This window comes from Bactrocera tryoni, chromosome 4 (genome assembly GCF_016617805.1).
Source record: "Bactrocera tryoni isolate S06 chromosome 4, CSIRO_BtryS06_freeze2, whole genome shotgun sequence".
Classification (NCBI taxonomy): Eukaryota; Metazoa; Arthropoda; class Insecta; order Diptera; family Tephritidae; genus Bactrocera; species Bactrocera tryoni.
In genome coordinates, this window is record NC_052502.1 from 12,124,451 (window position 1) to 12,145,795 (window position 21,345).

General features: G+C 32.5%; 1 protein-coding gene across 1 annotated transcript in view; it reads left to right on the forward strand.

Annotated features, from left to right (window-relative positions):
* Nucleotides 1–1,305: 1,305 nt before the first annotated feature.
* The window catches only part of LOC120775850 (cuticle protein 16.5), a 30,440-nt gene continuing 10,400 nt past the window's right edge, over nucleotides 1,306–21,345 (forward strand). The window contains exons 1-3 of the mRNA XM_040106220.1: nucleotides 1,306–1,376; nucleotides 12,860–13,109; nucleotides 13,392–13,790. Of these exons, the coding sequence (XP_039962154.1) occupies nucleotides 1,365–1,376; nucleotides 12,860–13,109; nucleotides 13,392–13,790 (661 nt within the window). The 5' untranslated portion in view covers nucleotides 1,306–1,364. The remainder of the gene's footprint in view (nucleotides 1,377–12,859; nucleotides 13,110–13,391; nucleotides 13,791–21,345) is intronic.

Genomic DNA, 21,345 nt, shown 5'->3' on the forward strand with positions numbered 1-21,345 from the left:
TTGTCATCCGGTCCCGTAACATTGGAGCAGACTTTGCGCTCAATGGAAACAGGAAAAACACATTGTTACTTTAGACTGGCCACCACAGTCACCTGACACCAATCTAAGTGAGAATGTTTGGGCTTAAATGAAAACCAAAAAGAAGAAGAGAACATTTAAAGTCAACAAAATATTTCATTCGGCTACTACTACCTGCCTGTAGTCTGCTTCCTGCGGAATATGCGGAAAAATTTAGTTGCAAGTTGCCGTCAAAGATGTCAGGTTTTAATATACCACTTGGGAGATTGGAGGAAGTGTTGAATAAACGGCAGCTGTAACAAAAACAAATTTACTATAATTACAAAATGGAATTAGGAAAAGGAATACGTTAGTTTTTGAACGCACTGTATACCTGTGATTTAGAATCAAAAAGGAATCAATAATAGTGAATCACAACATTTTTGAATATCAGATCCATCCACATACTTGTATAGTAGTGCTTCGAACCTGCAGAAGTACCGTGGGAAATATTTTTCATACGCTCTTTGTTGAGCTGTGGCACACAGAATTTTGAAGCCTAAGCAAGGCAAAAAAATCTGCCTTGTTATCCAAGACATTTAATAGTAAAACATAAGTTCAGGCAAAAAAAAAATTATGAAAAAATGGAATATAAAGCGAAACAAATAAAAAGCATAAGCCGAACTTTAAAGTCCACTCGCAAGCGTTTAAGTTACGCTTAAGTCGAAGCCGCCACCCCAACTTGCCAGTGGAAAAGCGTTTGTTGAAAAATCGTGCAGTGATGGCGGCAGCCGTTAAGCTGGCTCTTGCATTGTGTACAAATATATACCATTGTTGTTTTTGTTGCCATCGATATTTTCGACTTTGTTGCTCTTATTAGCTTTGCCGCGGCAAATGTTGCTGCCTCTTGCGGCTGCCTGTTGTTGCTGATTTGTAGCGCGACGCAGCTTACGCGCGTTGCTTTGAATTTTGCACCGGAAAACTAAAAGAAAAATAACTGAAAACAATGAAAACCCGTTTGCCTGCCACAGATACAGTTTCCAATACTTTAGTTGTTGTTAAGCTGTATATTTGCTGTTGTTGTTGCGCAGCTGAGGCGACGGCGGCTGCTGGTGGCTGGTGCTGCCACAACTTTATGGCCCAAGCGTATAAATAAACGCAAAGAATACGAAATTGAAACAGTTTTTAGTGCGTTTTTGAAAACGTTTGATCACCGCAAATCGTTCGCCGAAGTGCCCAAGTGTTGCCAACAAGCAAAAGTTTAGTTCCAACTCGCCCGCCCGTCAAAAGTTGCCAGTGAATTTTTTTGTAATTTAATTACACGCTCGTAAAGCAGCACAAGCAGTTTCGAAAACAAAATATATAAAATGGCTTTCAAGGTAATGCAAGCGAAAGTGTTGTTGTTGTTTTTGCTTATTATTATTATTATGAAAGGACTTTTTAAAAGGACTTAAAAAGCAACAAAAAATTGTTTTTTCAATATATTGAAGTTGTGTCTGAAAAGGATACGCGTAGGTTTGAAAGTGCTTTGGCAGATATGAGTTCTTCAAAGATTGAAGAAAAAGAAAGTTTTTGTCGTATTTTATTAATTTTGTTGTTTAATAGTGCCTAAACAGTGTTTTGGTGGGTTGAAGTATCAGTTTTTGGTGCTTTTTCGTTGTGAATGTGCTTAAAATTTAATATTAGTTTTTAATAAAAGTTTTGATTTTTTATAATTTCATGGATTTTGCGACTGTATTCTGCTCAAGGCTCTGCGCTAGGCAAGCCAAAACTCATATTTACTTTTTTATGAACCTATTTTTATAACTCCAGCGGTGTGTTGAATCTATTTATCTACTTGAAATCCAGTGAATGGTCTGAAAATTTAAAATAAATGCTTTATTTTGTTCCTTGTTGCAATGTTAGGTTGGGTTAGCTGGCTAATGGTGATCTCACTTTGACCGCTAATACAGTCCTCGTTGAAGTCGGTTAAAAACTTTTTTGGTTGGTTATTAACTTTCGTTAAAGTGCCTTGAACCTTTCACAGTTTTGCTTAGATATTTTTTTTCTATTTCCATATTTCACCTGGAAGTCTTAAAGTGTGAGATCTGGGGCATTTTAATATAGAACTTCGTTAATTTTTTTAAGAAAGACACTCCTTATACTATACCTACTCAAAGTCAAGTCGAAGTATAATAATTCCTTTTACATCGGATCTGCTTTGTTGAACTTCATTTCATCAGTTCGTTATATACAACTCAACTTCACTTCCAATCGATGAAATGTCATGAAATTCTCACTGGACAATCGATAAAGATAGCAGATTCCAACGCACCAGCCGACATATAGATGGCGCGACCAAAGAGCGCCAGATTCAAACAGTGCTGTTTACTTTGGAAAACACCTTATATTTAATCCTATCTCAGGCACCTTTGAGAAAAAGTTACTGAAAAAGGGTTGAATAAGCAGCTAAATTTTCAAAGACCTAAGTATTAGCAGCTTCTTTGGGCGCATATATGAATAGAACAATTTGAGTGCACAGTGAAGTTCGGTTGGTAGTTATTGCTTTCCTTTGATTGTAGGGTGTAAGTAATCCATGAGGCCCGGGGTTTATATCTTTTCCAGAAACTATTTTAGTATTTTCTTTAAGCTTGTTTTCGAAGGGCTGCTTAGGTGACCAAATGTCAATATTTGCTTTACTCTGACTACGTATAGATATCAAAACACCCGAAGATAGACTTTTCAAGAAATATTAGATTTAATCTATCTGGTTTAAGTCAGAAACACAAACTTTTTCAAAACTTGATCACTTCAAAAAATATTTGTATTTGTAGCGCATTTGTTTATTAAAAGTGAATTGCAATATTATTAAAATAAATGCCAAAAGATCAAAATTGTTTTATGGAAACATATTTTTTACTGGTTGTCTATAATTTCTTTAACAATTCTTAATGCTTTAATTTTTCAAGCATATTAACAAATAGTCAGTTTTTTTTTAGATATAACCGAAAGCAAGCTAAAATCTAATCTCAGCTAAAAATATCTTCTAATTTTTGAAACAGTTTTGGAATACGCTATTTTTAATGTTGAATGACCTGTGACCCCTTGCAACTTTTCAAAAATCTATTTTTGAAATTTCTAAAATAGTTTCTGATACAATATGAGTATTTCATAGAATATTTCAACATAATTTTTCATGGTCATCTGCGTTGAAGTAAAATTAATAAAATATGTGAATCTAATATTAGTTTCCCATTGTAGAAAATTCGTGTCATATCTTGGCCTATCCAACACCCAATGTCAGGCAGAAATCAGGTTCACTTAGGTTTGGTTAGGTTAGATGGCTGATCTAGAGAGATCGCAGTGCTACATGTATGTAGTCTTTTGTGAAGCCATAGAAAAGAAGAACTAGCGTGTTCGAACACATAAACTAGGCTCCCCTAGATTTAAATAGAGAAAATATTCAGTCAAACTTATGTTCCAATATCTGCCCATTTTATGACTATTTTATGGACGTCCTAAGTTGGTGCTTTTGAGACATTTCTAACAACATATTTTTACACTCGTTGAAGTCTTTAATATTTATCGTTCTTCAATTGGACTACATGGTAGGTGGGCACGTAGAGTGCCTGTCTGAAGACGCAACTAAGCTTTTAAGAGGCGCATTGTGAAATCACCTTACTCTCTTATGTTATGTGTGCATCAATACGAAAAGTTTTACATGATCCTCCGGCAAGAAACCTTCTAACAATATTATTAGTGATTTTTTCTATACAAAGTATTACATTCGCATAGAAGTTGTTCTATAGTTTGTTTACAGTTATCTCTTGGGAGCTTCTTCGATATTCAATAATTTCCAGTCTGCCAATTAGACAGTGATCTGTTAACACTCCCACCAGAGTTTCTAAGTTCTTTCTTTTGAATTTTGATAGGCGGCATGTGCGGCATCTACTTATAAGTATTTTATTCATTCCACGTTTATAGAACCGTTTGTCTGCTTGTTGAGCAATTTTTGGATTGACTCCACCGAGATCCCTAACATGTTTGTCGATTAAATATCTACAAGCAGTCAAATACATATACATACATTACCTCTTTATCGGAGTCTATTGGTAGGGTGCCCGTTCTGGTTAGTTAATTTATTTCAATGTTACAAATTATATCATTATGACCTGGAACTCGTTGCAGGTTTATGAAATAAGATGTTAGACCCACTAAGAGATCATGGTCATGTTCATTATCTCTGATGAAAGCTTAAGATAGTTTAGTGATTTCAAAGCCGCTTGGATATTTGTATATATGTACAAATCTATTTATTCTTGTGAGCACACTCTTTGTCATCCCAAGAACGCTTTATTGAATTGCTTTGATCTCCATTTAAAAGTCACTGCAGTGGTCTGGTAGTCGGAAAGCGAGTTTGTTATCTATCTAACCTATGTAAACTCAATTATCTACTTTGGACTTATTTGTACAAATATTTATCACTGTCTATGTCCACCGCATTCCTATCCCACACTTATCTGGCAGGGAAGGCAATATTGGACACCGAATTTAGGTCCGATTCTAAAGGATTTCAAAAATCCAAGGCATTGCGTAGAAACGGATTGGAAATCAGTTTAGACAGAACAAAAATTGTATGCTTCCTTTTCTTGTTTAGAGACCTTAAATATTCATATAACGTCAAAAAACCTTGAATTTTAGCTCATTAAATATAATATTGCATATCTGATTAATACATCATCCACAGTAAAATGCCTGATTGCATTATTCCATACATATTTTATAAAAAAATAATGTCTTCACATGAAGAAATACTTACTTCAATATTTAGTTTCTACTTTTCGCTGAATATTGCTCCCATCTCTCCTTTTTTCTCTCTCTGTTCAAACACGTGGAATATTTTTAATGCTTTAATTCGCATGCCGTCCTTATGCTATAAAATGCAATTTTCAGAAAAATTATGCTTGTGTATGTGTGGAACTGAGAATACAAGCAGAATAATAATAAGTAAGGGAGAAGTTTTCCAGAGAGTTAAAAATACACTGCAACGTAACTATAGGTATATATTTCTATAAATATATACCGTTATATGTGTATATGGATATGAACGGTATAAAATATACTTCACGCGTTTTAAATTACTGATTCAAGCGTGAGTATGACTACCGTAAAGTTGTTGGGAAGTATAAATGTGATTTTCACAACTTTCTCAAGCCGTAATTAAGGCTGGACACATATTGGTTCAAAGCAAAGTTGCTATAAAAATTATAGTAAATCACTAAAGTTGTTGTTTATGATTTATTTATGTATAAAAATGTTAAATGGAGTTAAAATAGTTTACAATTGAATTAAATTTAAGAGAATATAATAAAAAAAATATATTAAAAATATTAAAAAAATATTTAATAACAAAAAACATATTTTTTTAATAAAATTGAACTTTAAATAAACTATAAAATTATATAATTATAAAATATATAGTAAAAAAATTATTTAAAAAAAAAATTATTATTAAAATATAAAAAAATAAAATATTTTTTTAATAATAATTTTAATTTAAATAAATTATATAGAAAACTTATAAACTAAAAATAAATTTTATTAAAATTATATGTATTTAAAGAAGAAAAAAAGTGTTTAATAAAATAAAATTTTAAGTAAATTATATAATTTTGAAATATATTGTAAAAAATTTATAAAACACATAATAATAATTAATAATAATTATTAATAATTAATTAAAAATTAATAATAATAATTATTAAAATAATAATAATAATTATTAAAAATTTATTTATTCTTAAAAAATCCTTAAAGATTAATAAATAATTTTTTAATAATTATTATGTTTTTTAATACATTTTCTACAATATATTTTACAATTATATAATTTTATAATTTACTTAAAATTCCATTTTATTAAACATTTTTAAGAATAAATAATTTTTTATTAAAATCTAAATTTAAATAAATTATATAGTAAAACAATTATTAAAAAAAATAATAATTATTAAAAAAAAAAAATATTTTTTAATAAGAATTTAATTTAAATAATTCTAAAATAATATTTTAAAATTATAAATTATAGTAAAATTTACTTAAAATTAAATTTTATTAAAAAATGAAAAAAATTAATTATTAAAATTATAATAATAATAAATTATATAGTAAAACAATTATTAAAAAAAATATTTAAAAAAATTAAAAAATATATTTTTAATAAGAATTTAATTTAAATAATTTTAAAAATAATATAGTAAAATATATTAAGATTATATAGTAAAAATTTACTAAAATAAAATTTTATTAAAAAATGAAAAAAATTAATTATAAAATTATATAATTATAAATTATATAGTAAAACAATTATTAAAAAAAAATATTAAAAAAAAATTAAAAATTATTTTTAATAAGAATTTAATTTAAATAATTTTAAAAATAATATAGTAAAAGTTTAAGAAATTATATGGTAAAAATTTACTAAATTAAATTTTATTAAAAAATTTAAAAAATTATATACATACATATATGTATATATACATATATGTATATAAACAAAAAAAATTGTTTTAATACAATTGAGTTTTAAATAAATTATAAAATTATATAAATATAAAATATATTGTAAAAAAAAATTATTAAAAAAATTATTTTAAAAATAAAAAAAAATTTTAAATAAAATATAAATTTTAAATAAATTCTTGCTTAAAAAATATATACATTTAAATTTAAAAAAGTTATTGTTTATAAAATTATAAATTCATTTGTCTGCCAAATTTTTAATTTTTTTTAAATAATGTCTTTTTGTCCACTTTGGAATCACGTGAACTAGATATTCTTGACAGTGCTTTGCTTAAACACAGAGTTGCATTTTCTTTAAATATTGCTTACCCATGCAAGTGTGTATAAAAAAGTATAAAAAATAACTTTCCAAATGCATGTATAATTCTTTATACAAAGTCAATGCGGCAGGCTACGAATTTTCCATTGAAGATTTTAAATCAAAAAGCCAAGAAAAGTATACTTCAAACGAAAAACTTTGTAACTGCAAACGAACACACATACACACCTACAAGTATGTTGTTTCTGTTGCTGCTTGCTTGCTTATAAGTCCTTTAACAGTTTCTGAAGTCAGCGAACGCGCTTCCCTGCAGTCGTTTTCTTCATGCTGCGTGTTTTCGTAAAAGTTTTCGCACATTTTTTCCACTCATCCGCCGCTCACTCACTCGCCGGCTGTTTGGCGAAAGTTTATTTTGAGCTGTTTACTCGCGAGCACTGCCATTTTCTGTGTCGTAATCGCGGCATCTTTCCGTATTTCATCCAGCGCAAATTCTGCTTGCTGCTTTCTCGTTCTCGCCGTGTTTATCTTCGCAGTGCTTTAAGTCAGTGCAAGCGCAGTTATCTCTTGTTCTTCTTCTGCGCTGCGGGCTTAAGTCAATTCGCGTACCAGTTAATCGCATGTTGAATATTTTTAGCTGCAACGCAGCGGCAGCGCTCGTGAGTGATTTTCTAATTAAAAAATCTACTACTGTCACTTAGAGATCCTTTGGAGGGGGGTGAGTTTAGTAGCGCAACTTCTTTAAAAAAATTGTTTGCAGCTTGTAGTGTCACTCTTGAATTCTGTCGAAATCATATTTTTAAATTAAACGGTAGAAGTTTCGTATGGCTTATAGTGAAAGGTTAGCAGGTTGCCACATTTTTAAATTTTATGTAAAAAAAATGAAAAGGAGATAAAGAATCTTTGGAATATGGTTATCAAAATTATGAGGTCTTAGAAAATTTGCAGTGTAAAATGCTTTTAGAGTGGTGTTGCCACCTGTTTAATATATTTTATTAGTTAAATTGAAAAACCACTAAAATATGAGCATTTAAAAGCAAGCAAAAGCAAAGTACTTTATAATATTTTTGTGTAAGGTTGCCAACTGTTTATTCTTATTAGTTTATTTCAAAAATATCTACTTAAATGAAATATATAAAGCACAGGCTACTAAAAAGGTTAAAGAAAAACTTCTCCACTGATATTCTGTGAAGCGTTGCCAGCTACTTAAAAGTAACAAAAATCAAAAATTAGATGAGAGAAGCGAATTAAATATATAATAGTGGTACAAAACTAAAACGAATTAAGAAATTTTAAAATTTAATATATGCTAGCTTAGGGTTGCCAACTGTTCAATTTTTTTATAAACATTTTTTTAAATTTGAAATGTATGAAGGTGTGTATAACGAAGTAGCTTTAAAAAAAATTCTGCGACAGATATTTTTCTAAAGCGTTGCCATCTATTTAAAGATAGTAATAATAAATAAATCAGATAAGAAAAGCAAATTGTATAAAATAAAATATGAATATCAACCTAAAAAGATTTAAGAAAAATTTTCCCCAAACAAAATTTTTATGCAGGGTTGCTACCTTTTAATTTTTTTGATTTAATTGAAATATTAATTACATCATATCACAATTGTGGACTAATTTAAAGAAGGTATAAGAAATATTATGCTACAGTTTTTTCGGTAGAACGTTGCCATCTATTTAAAAATACCTATAAATAATCAATAAATTAGATGACGAAAGCAAATCATACAATATAATATAAAAATATCAACCTAAAACGATTTAAGAACATATTTTGCCTAACAATACCTTGTATGCAGGGTTGCCACCTGTTTTTTTTTATTTAAATGAAATATAAATTATATAAAATCATAAATGTGAATATATTTAAAAGCTGCAGTTTTTTTTGGTAAAGCGTTGCCATCTATTTAAAAATTGGAATAATTAATAAATTAGAGCAGAGAAACGGGAACATTATAGAAATCAAAATAAACCAATTTAAGAAAATAGTTGAAAATATATTTGCACAGGGCTGCCACCTGTTTAATTCGTTTTTGAGAAGCGTTGCATTGCATGCATTTAAAAATAAAATTAAAGTAAATTATATGTGAAAAGCGAGGTTTCAAACTAAAACGATTAAGAAAAAGCTAAAGCTTTGAATAAATATTTGGGCAGAGTTGCCACCTATTTAATTAATAACTTTTATATATTTGCGATATAAATTGTATAAGATCATAAAAGTGGGTCAAATTGCAATGTGCTCACTCAGCGTTTGCGTTGTCTTCGATGCCCAAACAATCGCTCCATAAGTGATAATAGGCACGGTATACAGCCACCTGATGATACCTAGACTGCAGCCGTAGGATCTACCAGCTAGGCATCTGCATATCATGAGTACTTTGGTGGCTATGGACAAAGTCACATGTCTATTACACCGTAAGGTTTCGTGTAATGTGACGCCTAGGAATTTCACTCTTTAGATACCTCCCACTCCCTGCCATCAAGTGGAAGAGATCTTCGTTTTGTAAAAGGGACGACGAATGTTTTTGACGGGTTGATGTTTAACCATACGGTATTAAATTATCCTTTACCTAGACTTACCTTCGATATCAAGAAAAGCGTATATCGCAACCTCGCAATTTTCCAGCGAATTCTGGAGTTTGGCCGTAAGCAGGAAAGGTCAATGTGACTGGCCTGTAGGGGTGCGATTTTCAGCGCTTTCGATCTTGTGAAGTTTGTTTACGATCTTACCATCCCTTTTAGCATGAAGGAAATAATACTAATAGGCCTAAAGATTTCCCTCGTTATTCTCCACGGTTGTGGGATATACGTCATCGCAAGTATATCTCTCAAGTGCTCAGAAGATGCTTGGTGAATTATAGTTCGAAAAGAATTCCAGTGTCCACTTGATTGAGATTGCAGTGAATAGTGGAGATAAAGGGAGATAATAACGTGTCGTATATGAAAAACTGTTGTTGTATGCAGAGAATTATTCAGGAAATTTTAAGATTTATTGATGTTAAATTCAATTGGTAGTATATGGAAGGCATTAAATATTCCAATCCACTCAACTATAAAATTTACTCTTAGTACAAAGTATGAAATATTTTATGTGTATAACAAACAATATACATATTTATTTATGCATAAATATACACTAGCAGTGACTTACCTTTATTGTCACTCTGCAAAAAAATGTGTTACAAAATATTCGTTCGTGCTAACAAGCAAACTTGTATGTGTGCAAGTTGTTGACACTCGAATGCAAATACACACACTGATACATACGAAATTTGTTGGGTATAACCCATCAACTCATGGAAGTTCAGTTTGTGTGTATGTTTTGCGTTTACTCAGTCAAGTTCTTGCATTGCTTCACTTGACAAATTTCACTCGTTTTCGTTTGGCATATATAATTTTGTTGTGCGTTTTGCTTATGCAAAATTGTGCAATTTTCAACAATATTTATTCTCCAAGAAAAATTCAGATTTCGGTTATGAATAAATTGTATATTGGTGACTGCGATGAATTTTTATTCATATTTTTTGATTTCGTTTTTGAGTATGAAAGCTTTCACTTATTGGTTGAGCATTCAATTACGTATAAAATATTTTTGTTTTTTTTTCACTTGCTGTAGTTATTTTGCAATAATTTATTATAGTAAATTTTAAAATACTTTTTAATATTTTTTTTATATAATTTTAATAATAATAATAATTTTAATATATTTTTTTAAATATTTTTTTAAATAAATAATTTTAATATATATTTTAATATTTTTTTAAATAAATAATTTTAATAATTTTTAAAAATTTAAAAAATAACTAAAAGTTCAAAAAATTAATAAAAATTCAAGCATAAAATAATCTTATTGGTCTTTATCTGAGCAATACTAGCTTAATATTCGCTTTAAGTACTTACATAGCCAAAGATAAAGGTTGAATTTCTAACTTCCATCAACAAATATCATTTGCAAGACCTCCTTTGGCCCCATCGTTCCATACAAATCGACTTTGGAACGTTATTTTCTGCGAAAAATGGCACAGTGTATTCACTTTTTCATTTTCAGAAATATATTCTACGATAATTTTATGCTATATTTTTATTATTATTATTGCCGCCATAATTATTCATTGCCAGAAAAAAGGAGCTTTCCAGAGTATTTATTAAAAACAGTTAAAACCCACAATTTCCCAAAATTGAAAATTACGGCAGGAATATTGATTTCTGGTCCGCGAGAGAACACAATCATTGCCAAAAATATATACAGGTTGAAGTATTAGGTTCAACTGGATCATTCTACATATCGTCATCTAAAATGCGAAATAACATAACTTCACTTTTCATAAGTTTATAAAGAACTATATAATAGAAACCACTTATATTGAAAAAAAATCATTTTGATTATAAATTGGTTATGTATTGGTTACATACTGGTTATATATTGATTACATATTGGTTATATATTGGTTATTTATTGGTTATATATTGGTTATATCTGACAGTGTAAGCTGAATTTTTTTTGCCACAAATATGTATTATGATGAATGAATCATAAGTACCGTCGTAATAGAAACCACTCGTTTTGAAAAAAATCGTTTTGGTTATAAAGTGGTTATGTATTGGTTATGTATTGGTTACCTTGTGGTTATATATTGCTTACATATTGTTTATATATTGGTTATCTCTAACAGCTTAAGCTGAAATATTCTTTGCTGCATATTTGTAATATCCCGTAGTGAATCGTAAGCAATAAAAAAAATCGATTTCGATTTTTTTGATTATACGTTGTTTTGCATTTTAGGTGACGATATATAAATCTAATCGGTCACACAGTTGGTGAATTTCTTTAAATCGCTCGTAAACACTAGTTGGCGCTTGTGACTTAATTGAATTTTGAACAAAATTGAGTGTTTTAAACTTTTTTATATTAGAAACTACAACATTTTTTCCCAAATATATGGAAATCATTCAGTTTGAGGTCGAACTAAAAATTTTTTAAAACTGCCCAGCATTATGTATGATATACCTCAAACAAATAATATTTTGCTTTCTTTAAAATTGAATTCAGTTTATTAAAATTTTTTTTCTCTAAACATTTGTGCTCCTCACGTCGTACAAAAACACATAAGAAACACTGCATGAAATGAAATTTGCAATTACCTTTAAACTACAAAGCTACTTTCACAGGCAGGGCGTATGAGTAACCTTAAATAAATTTTGAATGCATGTAGCATTTTCAAGCATACAAAATTCAATAAATAAAAAATTGAATTTCACATCAGCACAACGCTTTTGATAACCTTTTCGCACTTTCGTCCAACGATTTTCCATACCAACAGCAACGTTGGTGCAATCCGAAACTCAAGTGAAAACTTTTTTCTATACAATGTCGGTATCGAGTATCAGCAATGGAATCTAGCAATTTCCTGGAAAAACATGCAACTAATATCAAAAGCGCCGAATTCTTCTGCAGTTAATGAGTACTTTTCACATACCGCTGGAAATCTAGCTGCGCAAATGGCAAACTACACTCGTTTAGAATTCAACAATTAAATGTTGTTTTCATGAAAACTCCAGTGGTAATGAAGCCGCTGTGGTTGCAAGGCCATACCTGTTGGCAGCGCGACGCTATCGAGTTTCCGATTTGCCGAAATGTTAATTAAAACTTTAAACATTACACGCTTGCGCAGGCGTGTGTTGGTGTATGGAATGCCAACTAGTGAAAACGGGTGTGTGTGTGTGGGCAGCGCCACGGCAGTGAAAAAGTTAACTCATTTCGACGCGCCAGAAAGTTGAACCGCGCGCTCGGCTGCGCAGTTAAAAGGAGTGTGTGCAGTTTATGTGCTGCGCCAATGCTCGTAACTGTAGCTGTTCGTAAGGCCGTAAAACACGTATTGTGGCAACAATTAATTACGCCAAATGTGCGCTTTAATTGCTTGCTGCGCGTAGTATATTACCGTGCGCCTCAAAATATGCCTCGCCAATTAATTTGTCTTAATTTTTCGTTTTTATTGTGCTTTTATCAGCTGTATTTTCTGTTATCTGTTGCAGGTTATTTTCGTTCTTGCCGCTTTGGTTGCCTGCGCGCATGCCAGACCCGGCGGCCCAGCGGCCTACTCCATCTCCGCGCCCAGCGTAGACCACGCCTCCGTGGGCAGCTCACAGGAGCACACCGTCAAGGGTCACTACGGCCAGTCCTCGCAGTCGGAGTACTCCAGCGCCGTGCAGACCGCGCATTCGCAATCGCACGTGCAACGTTCGAGCATTAGCAATGACGCCGCGCTCGCGCCACATGTTGGTGGTAAGTGTTGGCGGATTGTGGGTCGAGGCGCTCAAAAAAACAAAAAAAAGCAAAAATCGCTTATATTTAAGTATTGTTTTTAATATGAAAATGTTTTGTTTCGCACCAATTCACAACACTTTAACCGTATTTACAACACATTTCGCACTTTCACACTCTCTTGCACTCTCGTATGCTTCTTCCGCACTCTTGCACTCTTATAAACTTGCTTTCGCTCTGCTAAAAAAAAATCTGCTTACATAAAAAACGCTAAAAACGCTATTGCAAACAATAAACAATAAGGTCATGTCATCGCCGCCGCCGCGCCCATCGCTCATGCCTATGCCGCGCCGACCGCCTACGCCGCGCATGCGTACACCGCCCCAGCGGCCACCATCAGTCATGGCTATGCGGCACCTGCTCTAGCGCTGGCGCACTCTGCGCCCGCTCTCTCGCATGGCATCACCTACGCCGCGCCAGCTGCGAGCTATCACGCTCCGGCTTACAGCGCGAGCTACCACGCTCCTGCCTACAGCTACGCAGCTCCATCATATAGCTACCAGGCGCCAGCTATACAGTATTCCGCTGCCACCGCGCCCGCCGCCTTTGGACATTACGCCGCCGCTCCTGCCGCTCTCTCGCATAGCTATGTCGCTGCTGCGCCCGCTGCCACCTTGAAATATGCTTCGGCACCCGCTTATGGTATGTAGAAACGCACCTACGCTTTGTGCGCAGTCCAAAGAAAATGCCACTAATTGCATTGAAGTAGATGTTATGTAATTGACATACATACATATATATTTTTTTATCTAACAGTATGTGTCAGACTACTAACAACTTTGAAAAACGAAAGAAAATTAAATTTGGTTAGGTCCATATTTATTTTTCAATCTCCTATTTGTGAAGCTAAGCCTTTTCGAAGCTACAGTATCCGTATCATATAGTATATATCGTATTTACAGTGAACTATATTTTAAATTAATCGGAAGGGCTTTCCCGCGTTATTTTAATCCACGAACAACCAATCAATCCTGGTCAAATTGGTCCGCTTTATATCTCTAGAAACCAGAAAAATTAAAGGTTAAAGCCTTCTATCTAAATATTCTTCAAAATAAGAAGCACTTTGGAAGACAAATTTTTGATTACAGCTTTTGTTTAAAATATCCCTTAAAATAACTGATTCGGCATCACCGGTATTAAAAATGATCGCTCAATTTTGGACTTTCATGTGAACTGGTTTTCAAGTTCAAATCCATATAAGGGCTTTTTCAAAAGTGAATATTTCAATTGCAACGAAAATGAAATATTCCGTCACAATCCTAAAATCTACATATATAGAATATCCTGTAGAGAAGTCTCGACCGATTTGAACTTCTTTTTGGCTTAATTTGTGTAAAATTCGGGTAGTGTACAAAGTTTTAGGGTTGCCAATAATATAAAGTATTAAATTAAAAATTTTACGCAATAATGAAACACTATTAAAGTCAATTTAAAAAAATGGAATTTCAATTAAAAAAAAAAATATGTTTCTAGTGAGGAGGGTTGCCACTTGCCACTTAATAAATAAAAAGGCTGCCTAAGTAAGTTTAAAGTTGAAAAAAAAAATTGAGCAGCCATCTATTTCACAATAAATATATAAACTAAAAATAACGTTGCAATTTAAATAGGAAAAAATAATGGAGTAGCGGTGGCAACCCCTTTGCAAAAAATTAAATAATTTCTAAATACGCTAAACGATTGAAAAGGCTGCTTAAGTAAGGTCAAAGTTGAAAAAAAAATCGAACAGAGTTGCCACCTGTTCGCAAAAGATTTTAATTATATTTTTTAAATTCGTGAAATTACAGTCATTTTTATACTATCGCAACAATGTTGCTAAGGAGAGTATTATAGTTTTGTTCACATAACGGTTGTTTGTAAGTCCTAAAACTAAAAGAGTCAGATATAGGGTTATATATACCAAAGTGATCAGGGTGACGAGTAGTGTCGAAATCCGGATGTCTGTCTGTCCGTCCGTCCGTCTGTCCGTCCGTCCGTCCGTGCAAGCTGTAACTTGAGTAAAAATTGAGATATCATGATGAAACTCGAAGATGGGAAAAATCGGCCAACTGCCAAGCCCACAAAATGGCGGAAACCGAAAACCTATAAAGTGTCATAACGAAGCCATAAATAAAGATATTAAAGTGAAATTTGGCGCAAGGGATCGCATTAGGGAGGGGCATATTTGGACGTAATTTTTTTGGAAAAGTAAGCGTGGCCCCGCCCCCTACTAGGTTTTTTGTACATATCTCGGAAACTACTATAGCTATGTCAACCAAACTCTATAGAGTCGTTTCCTTCAGACATTTCCATATTCAGTTCAAAAATGGAAGAAATCGGGTAATAACGACGCCCACCTCCCATACAAAGGCTATGTTGAAAATCACTAAAAGTGCGTTAACCGACTAACAAAAAACGTCAGAAACACTAAATTTTACGGAAGAAATTGCAGAAGGAAGCTGCACCCAGGCTTTTTTTAAAAATTGAAAATGTGCGTGGCCTCGCCCACTTATGGACCAAGAACCATATCTCAGGAACTACTAGACCGATTTCAATGAAATTCGGTATATAATATTTCCTTAACACCCTCATGACATGTACGAAATATGGGTGAAATCGGTTCACAACCACGCCTTCTTCCAATATAACGCTATTTTGAATTCCATCTGGTGCCTTCTCTGTATAATATATACATTAGGAACCAATGATGATAGCGGAATAAAACTATACAAAAATACGGTATTTGAAAAATATGTAAATGACGTATAATGAAATCTCGATCATCACTTTATCATGCGAGAGTATAAAATGTTCGGTGACACCCGAACTTAGCCCTTCCTTACTTGTTTTCTTTTAAATTTCTTCTTTCTTTAAGGACCTTCCCCTTACCAAAAATTTCCTTGAAAGTTAGGAACGATTGAATAAAAAAATATGAAAAATAAATTTTTCAAAGGTTTTAGAATCACTACTTTTCACAGCATTGTATTCACATAACTTTGCAACTTAAATTGGAAAAAATAATAGAGTAGAGTTGCCACCCTACCAAAAAATTAAAAAAAAATTTGAGATAATCTATGTAAATAAAAAGGCTTCTTAAACAAGTTTAAAGTTGAAAAAATAGATCAGAGTTGCCACCTATTCGAAATTTTTTTTATTTTTTTTAAATTCATGATATTAGAGTTCTTTTTTGGACATATAAGTTTTACCTTTTTTAAGGACTTATCAAAAATTTTCTGGAAAGTTAGGGACGATTGAATAGTTATGATAAATACCGGCTTGACAGTTACGAATTTTTGAAAGACTGTGGTATGTTTATTTCCATTTAGTTTATTAGGGAGCTGTACTGTTCCCTATATGTATTTTATTATTTCTTACATACATATTACACAAATATTTATATATGGTGTACTATATTTTATAGCAATGCATTTGTCTGTACTTATATTTATGCAAGTGGGCGTATAAATGGCTTTAGCTTGTACTAATGAGCAATTTAACTTTATATGCTGCCAACTATTGCACTGCAAAGATTTTACGTTTGAATTTACATTTATAATTATTTGTGTATATATGTACATACATACATATATAATTATTGTGTGTGTGGGTTTGTATGGATGTGTGGAAATGAGAGCAAATATTATGAGTATTTATGGAAATAACTACGCTTCTTCGTAAAACTATTTTTAAATGTAAATATTACTTATTAATAAGCGTGGACAGATATTTTTATATTAATAGTCGTGTATCTGTATATACTAGGGTGAGCCGAAAAAAGTATGGTATTTTAAAAATGAATTTAAGAAAGAAAGAATCAAATCGGATTTTGGAATTGAAAAAAAAACTGGTTTTTAGGATACTGTCAATTTTTTTTGGCTCACCCTAATGTATGTGTATGGTCAGGTTATACTATATACAAATATTATACATATACATAAAATATTTCATTCAAGTTTCTAGTGCCCAAGCAGAGTTGCCTGTCATCAAATTTTTAATATTTTTATGTAATACACATTTTTAGTTCCTTATCTTCATACTCCTTAATAACTCACCATACCTTGATCTGATCAATGAGTTATTATTAAAAAAAAATTAAGAAGATTACACGATTATTAAGATGATATGATGTCGTTTATACAAAGAGCTCTGTCAACAGATTTGCTCTTTGTTTGGTAGACATATCTCCACTTGAGATTATAAAAGACTCTTAGTAGGCTGTCGGTTAACCCCAACGGCGTAGCCATAGAAGCTGCCAGCCGCATTAACTTCTTATGACATTTTCTATATAGCTATAAAATCAACAGATGACATACACATACTTCTTTGTTTTTGTTAGCCACCACCCATACAAAAACACCTTTATGGTTGAGCATTCTTTTGCGGTATCACCAAGTTACATATTGACTGCCATATTTAATCTGCTTAAAAGCTTTATGCAGTCAGGTGATGTGCTGTTGAACTTTGTAATGAAGCGTGAACAAAAAGGTAACACTTTAAAATATATTAACGACTATAGAATGCGCATAGATAGCACAGTGAAGAAAAGCATTAAAAATAAAAGCATACATTTAGGCGACGAGCTGTTTGTTGAGGCAGATACGCTAGAAAATGTACATATATTGTTTATGGAATGAAGTTTGGTTTGTGTGACTCATATGGGAAATTCATATCATGTTCAGACAGAAATTTATTATATTTTATATAAGCCAAAGCCAAGACAAATATTTATACCTTGACGAGGGTTTAAACGAAGCATGAAACGCAGAGTAGGAAACGTGGGAGACTTTATAAAAAAATATATATATTAAGAGCGTGACGAGCTGAACAGATTTGAGCATATTCGTCTATCTGCCTGTGTGTCTGTATAAACGCGGGCTAGACGCTCAGTTTTTGAAATATTTTTCCGAATCTTCGCACACGTTCTTTACTCCCCAAGAAGTTGCTCATTTGTTGGAACCGCCGATATCGGTATTATAACAAATAGTTGTCATACAAATGAGGATTAGATAAATTAATGTGGATTGCACCGCGACCTAAGGTCTGTTATGCCCTTAGCTGTCATACAAACTGATTGGTCAAAATCATATCCTTCAACAGAAAGCTTTTTTAGTTGACAAGATAACTTCTCGAGATTAAGCTTAGAATATGGACCAAAACAACGCAATAATCTTCAAATTAATTGTTCTGTTCGGACTACTCTGGTGTTGCTACCATACAAACTAACCGATCAAATGAAATTCATGTAGCAACCTTTTTTTTATTCTTGAAGGGTTTAACCGGAGTTAACAGTTTTTCTTGTATTAAATACTATATACATACATATATATACATATTTCATATGAGCTATTCTATTTAGACCATCATTTTAAGCAGAATTTAGATAACATAACAAAACTTTCAAATTGCAATGAAAGCTCTAAAGCTTAAATGGTAAAACTTTCAAATTGCTATGTAAGCACAAAAGCTTCAATGGAAAAGCTTCCATTTTGCTATGAAAGCTCAAAAGCTTAAACGGTAAAACTTTCAAATTTCTATGGAAGCTCAAAGGCTTAATCGATAAAACATTCAACTTGCTATGAAAGCTCTAAAGCTTAAATGGTAAAACTTTCAAATTGCTATGTAAGCTCAAAAGCTTCAATGGTAAAATTTCATTTTGCTATGAAAGCTCAAAAGCTTAAATCGTAAAACTTTCACTTTTTTATGAAAGTTCAAAAGCTTAACTAATCGCTGAAAGAGTTGATTGTTTGCGAATACTTTTAAATATCATGAAAAATCACTAAGACAGTCGATTTTTCTATTGTTCGAATTCCGAAATTACTAAAAAATCTTTAATTTTCGAACATAAAAAAATCTTTCACAGAGGTTGTTGCAAGAAAAGCTCATGAACTTGCGGATAATTATCGATGTATTGAAAGCATTGATTTTATGATATTTAAAAAAAATGTTTTCTTCCAAGAGCTAACTTATTCTATAATGTTTCAATATTACTATAGAGTATCCTATATGCTACTGACATTATGAATAAAGTCGTCCCATAAATATAGGTTTACTGAAAGTTTAGCTGTAGTCTACTTGATCACTGGTATGCTACAAAGCTTTTGTCTTTTCAAGAGTAAATTTAGTAATCAGTAAAATATTTAAGGTCTACCCTTCAAAGATAACGCAAAGGTTCTGATGTTCTTCTAAAGCTGACTTTTTCTATTTTTACCAGAGGAGCTTTGAAAAAAATCAAATTTCTACGGCCTATTTTCCATTTTGAGCCACCTACATATATAGGAGGGTTGCCTTTCATATTTCGGGATTGGAGAAATTTATTGTTTTTCAAAATATCCTCCATTAAGATCTATACACTTTTATATGCTTTTTTACGATCGGAAATAAAAAGAAGTTCCATGCCATGCCAAGTCAGAACTATACCTGTATATAAGCAAAACATTTCTTATAAAGTGTTTCAAATGGAACTTTCAATGCTTCAAAGTATTTTCTGAACTAAAATTTTACGGTAAAACTGTCTTACCCACTCTCTCCCATCCTCCCTTTCCACAGTAAATATACTGTCAAAATAATTTCTTCGAAATTCTCAAACTGTTAGCATATTTTTCTCTGCCGTTCCAATCAACTGCAGACCAATCAGTCACGTGCTCAATAAGTCAGTTTTTAATTTACTTTTGCCACAGCAGGAACTAGCTGCACAAAGTACCATGCATACATACGTACAGATATATGTATACATTGATGTGCCGCTATATAATTTCCGTGCACTTCCTACATGCCAGGGAGAGAGAGAAAGAGACGACACACACACTCATACAGACTTTTACAGAACTTGAAAGATAACTTATTTTAAAAGATGTCGCTACAATGTTACCATTGCCTTGCGCATCATTTCTGCTCTATTACACTAGACTGCGCCTAGTCGCCCTTACTCTTTCTCATCCCATCTTTCCTATCGCTTCGAGCGCTATAAACGCGCAATTGACGAACTGGACGTTTGTCAAGTCAATTCATTTATTCGTCGCACAGTTTCGGACACATATTGGACAGCTGTGAAATAGTAAAGCTTTATATATTTATACAGTACCGTTACAAGCGACATAGCTCCCAACCACGCTGGGCAAGCAGCACTCGCTTGAGCATAGTGTGCGGGGCGGGTAGCAACAAAACTAATCAATCATTATTAATTTTTTGTCTTCCCGCCGCTGTTGGCGTTTTCGGCAACTGTCGTGCCACTGCCGTTATGTCGCCAATGTATATAACGCTGTGTGTTTGGTGCTCGCTGTTTGCTGTCGCGCTCTCATGCGCCGCAACCAAGTCCACGGCAGACGACTGATTGATGTCGCTTCCGGCGCGCCGCGCCTGCCGCTGGCAGTTTTGTTAGCAAATTTCGTTAAGCTGTCAGTCTCCTGCCTGTCAAACCGAGCGGCTATCGTTGCAGTTACCGGCAACACCGCACATTTATGCACACATACAAACATGAATAGAGGGGTGCGCCATTTGTTGTGAGTTTTTTCGTAGTTTTTGTGCGGACTCTTGGGTACTTCGCTTCGCTGTTCGTCGCTTGTTCGCTAACTTGTTTTCATGTTCTTGTTGTTGTTTGTTTGTTTCGCGTTTTATGGGAAACTTTCAGCTTCCTGCTTTTTACTCGCGGCTTCCGTTGTTTATTTTGTATTATTTTATTTATTTATTTTTTGTGTTTTTGTTTTTATTTTTTAATTCCCTATTTACTTATATATAAGTATTTATGTTGAACGTCACAAGCTTACAAATTTCTAGGGAAGGCTAATATCTCTCTGGCGCATAATTTGCAAGTTATTGTGCCCAAAGTTGTGCTACAACAATGCAAACAACAAATATTTGCGTTTGACTCTTTAAGTCGGCATAAATATAGTATTTTTTTAAATTGTGGAAATAGTGTTTACGAAGGCTTAAGAAGGACCAGAAGACAATTTGTTTGTAAGTTAATTAAATTTTTCCTTATTTGTACTCTTGAAAATTTAACTGATTTGTATATCTTCGCTGTTTATCACTTCTTTACGGACATCAAATATATCCAATTGCGTCCAGTCACCGCGAAACTTCTTAATTTATGTATTCAGCCTACAAATGTGCTTTAAAAATTTTAAACATTTAATTTCCAAGGAATAATTTGGAAAAGGATAAAAGAGTCAAAAGTAGTTGAATGCGCTAGATAATGAACATTTCTTAAAGCTAAATAATAATA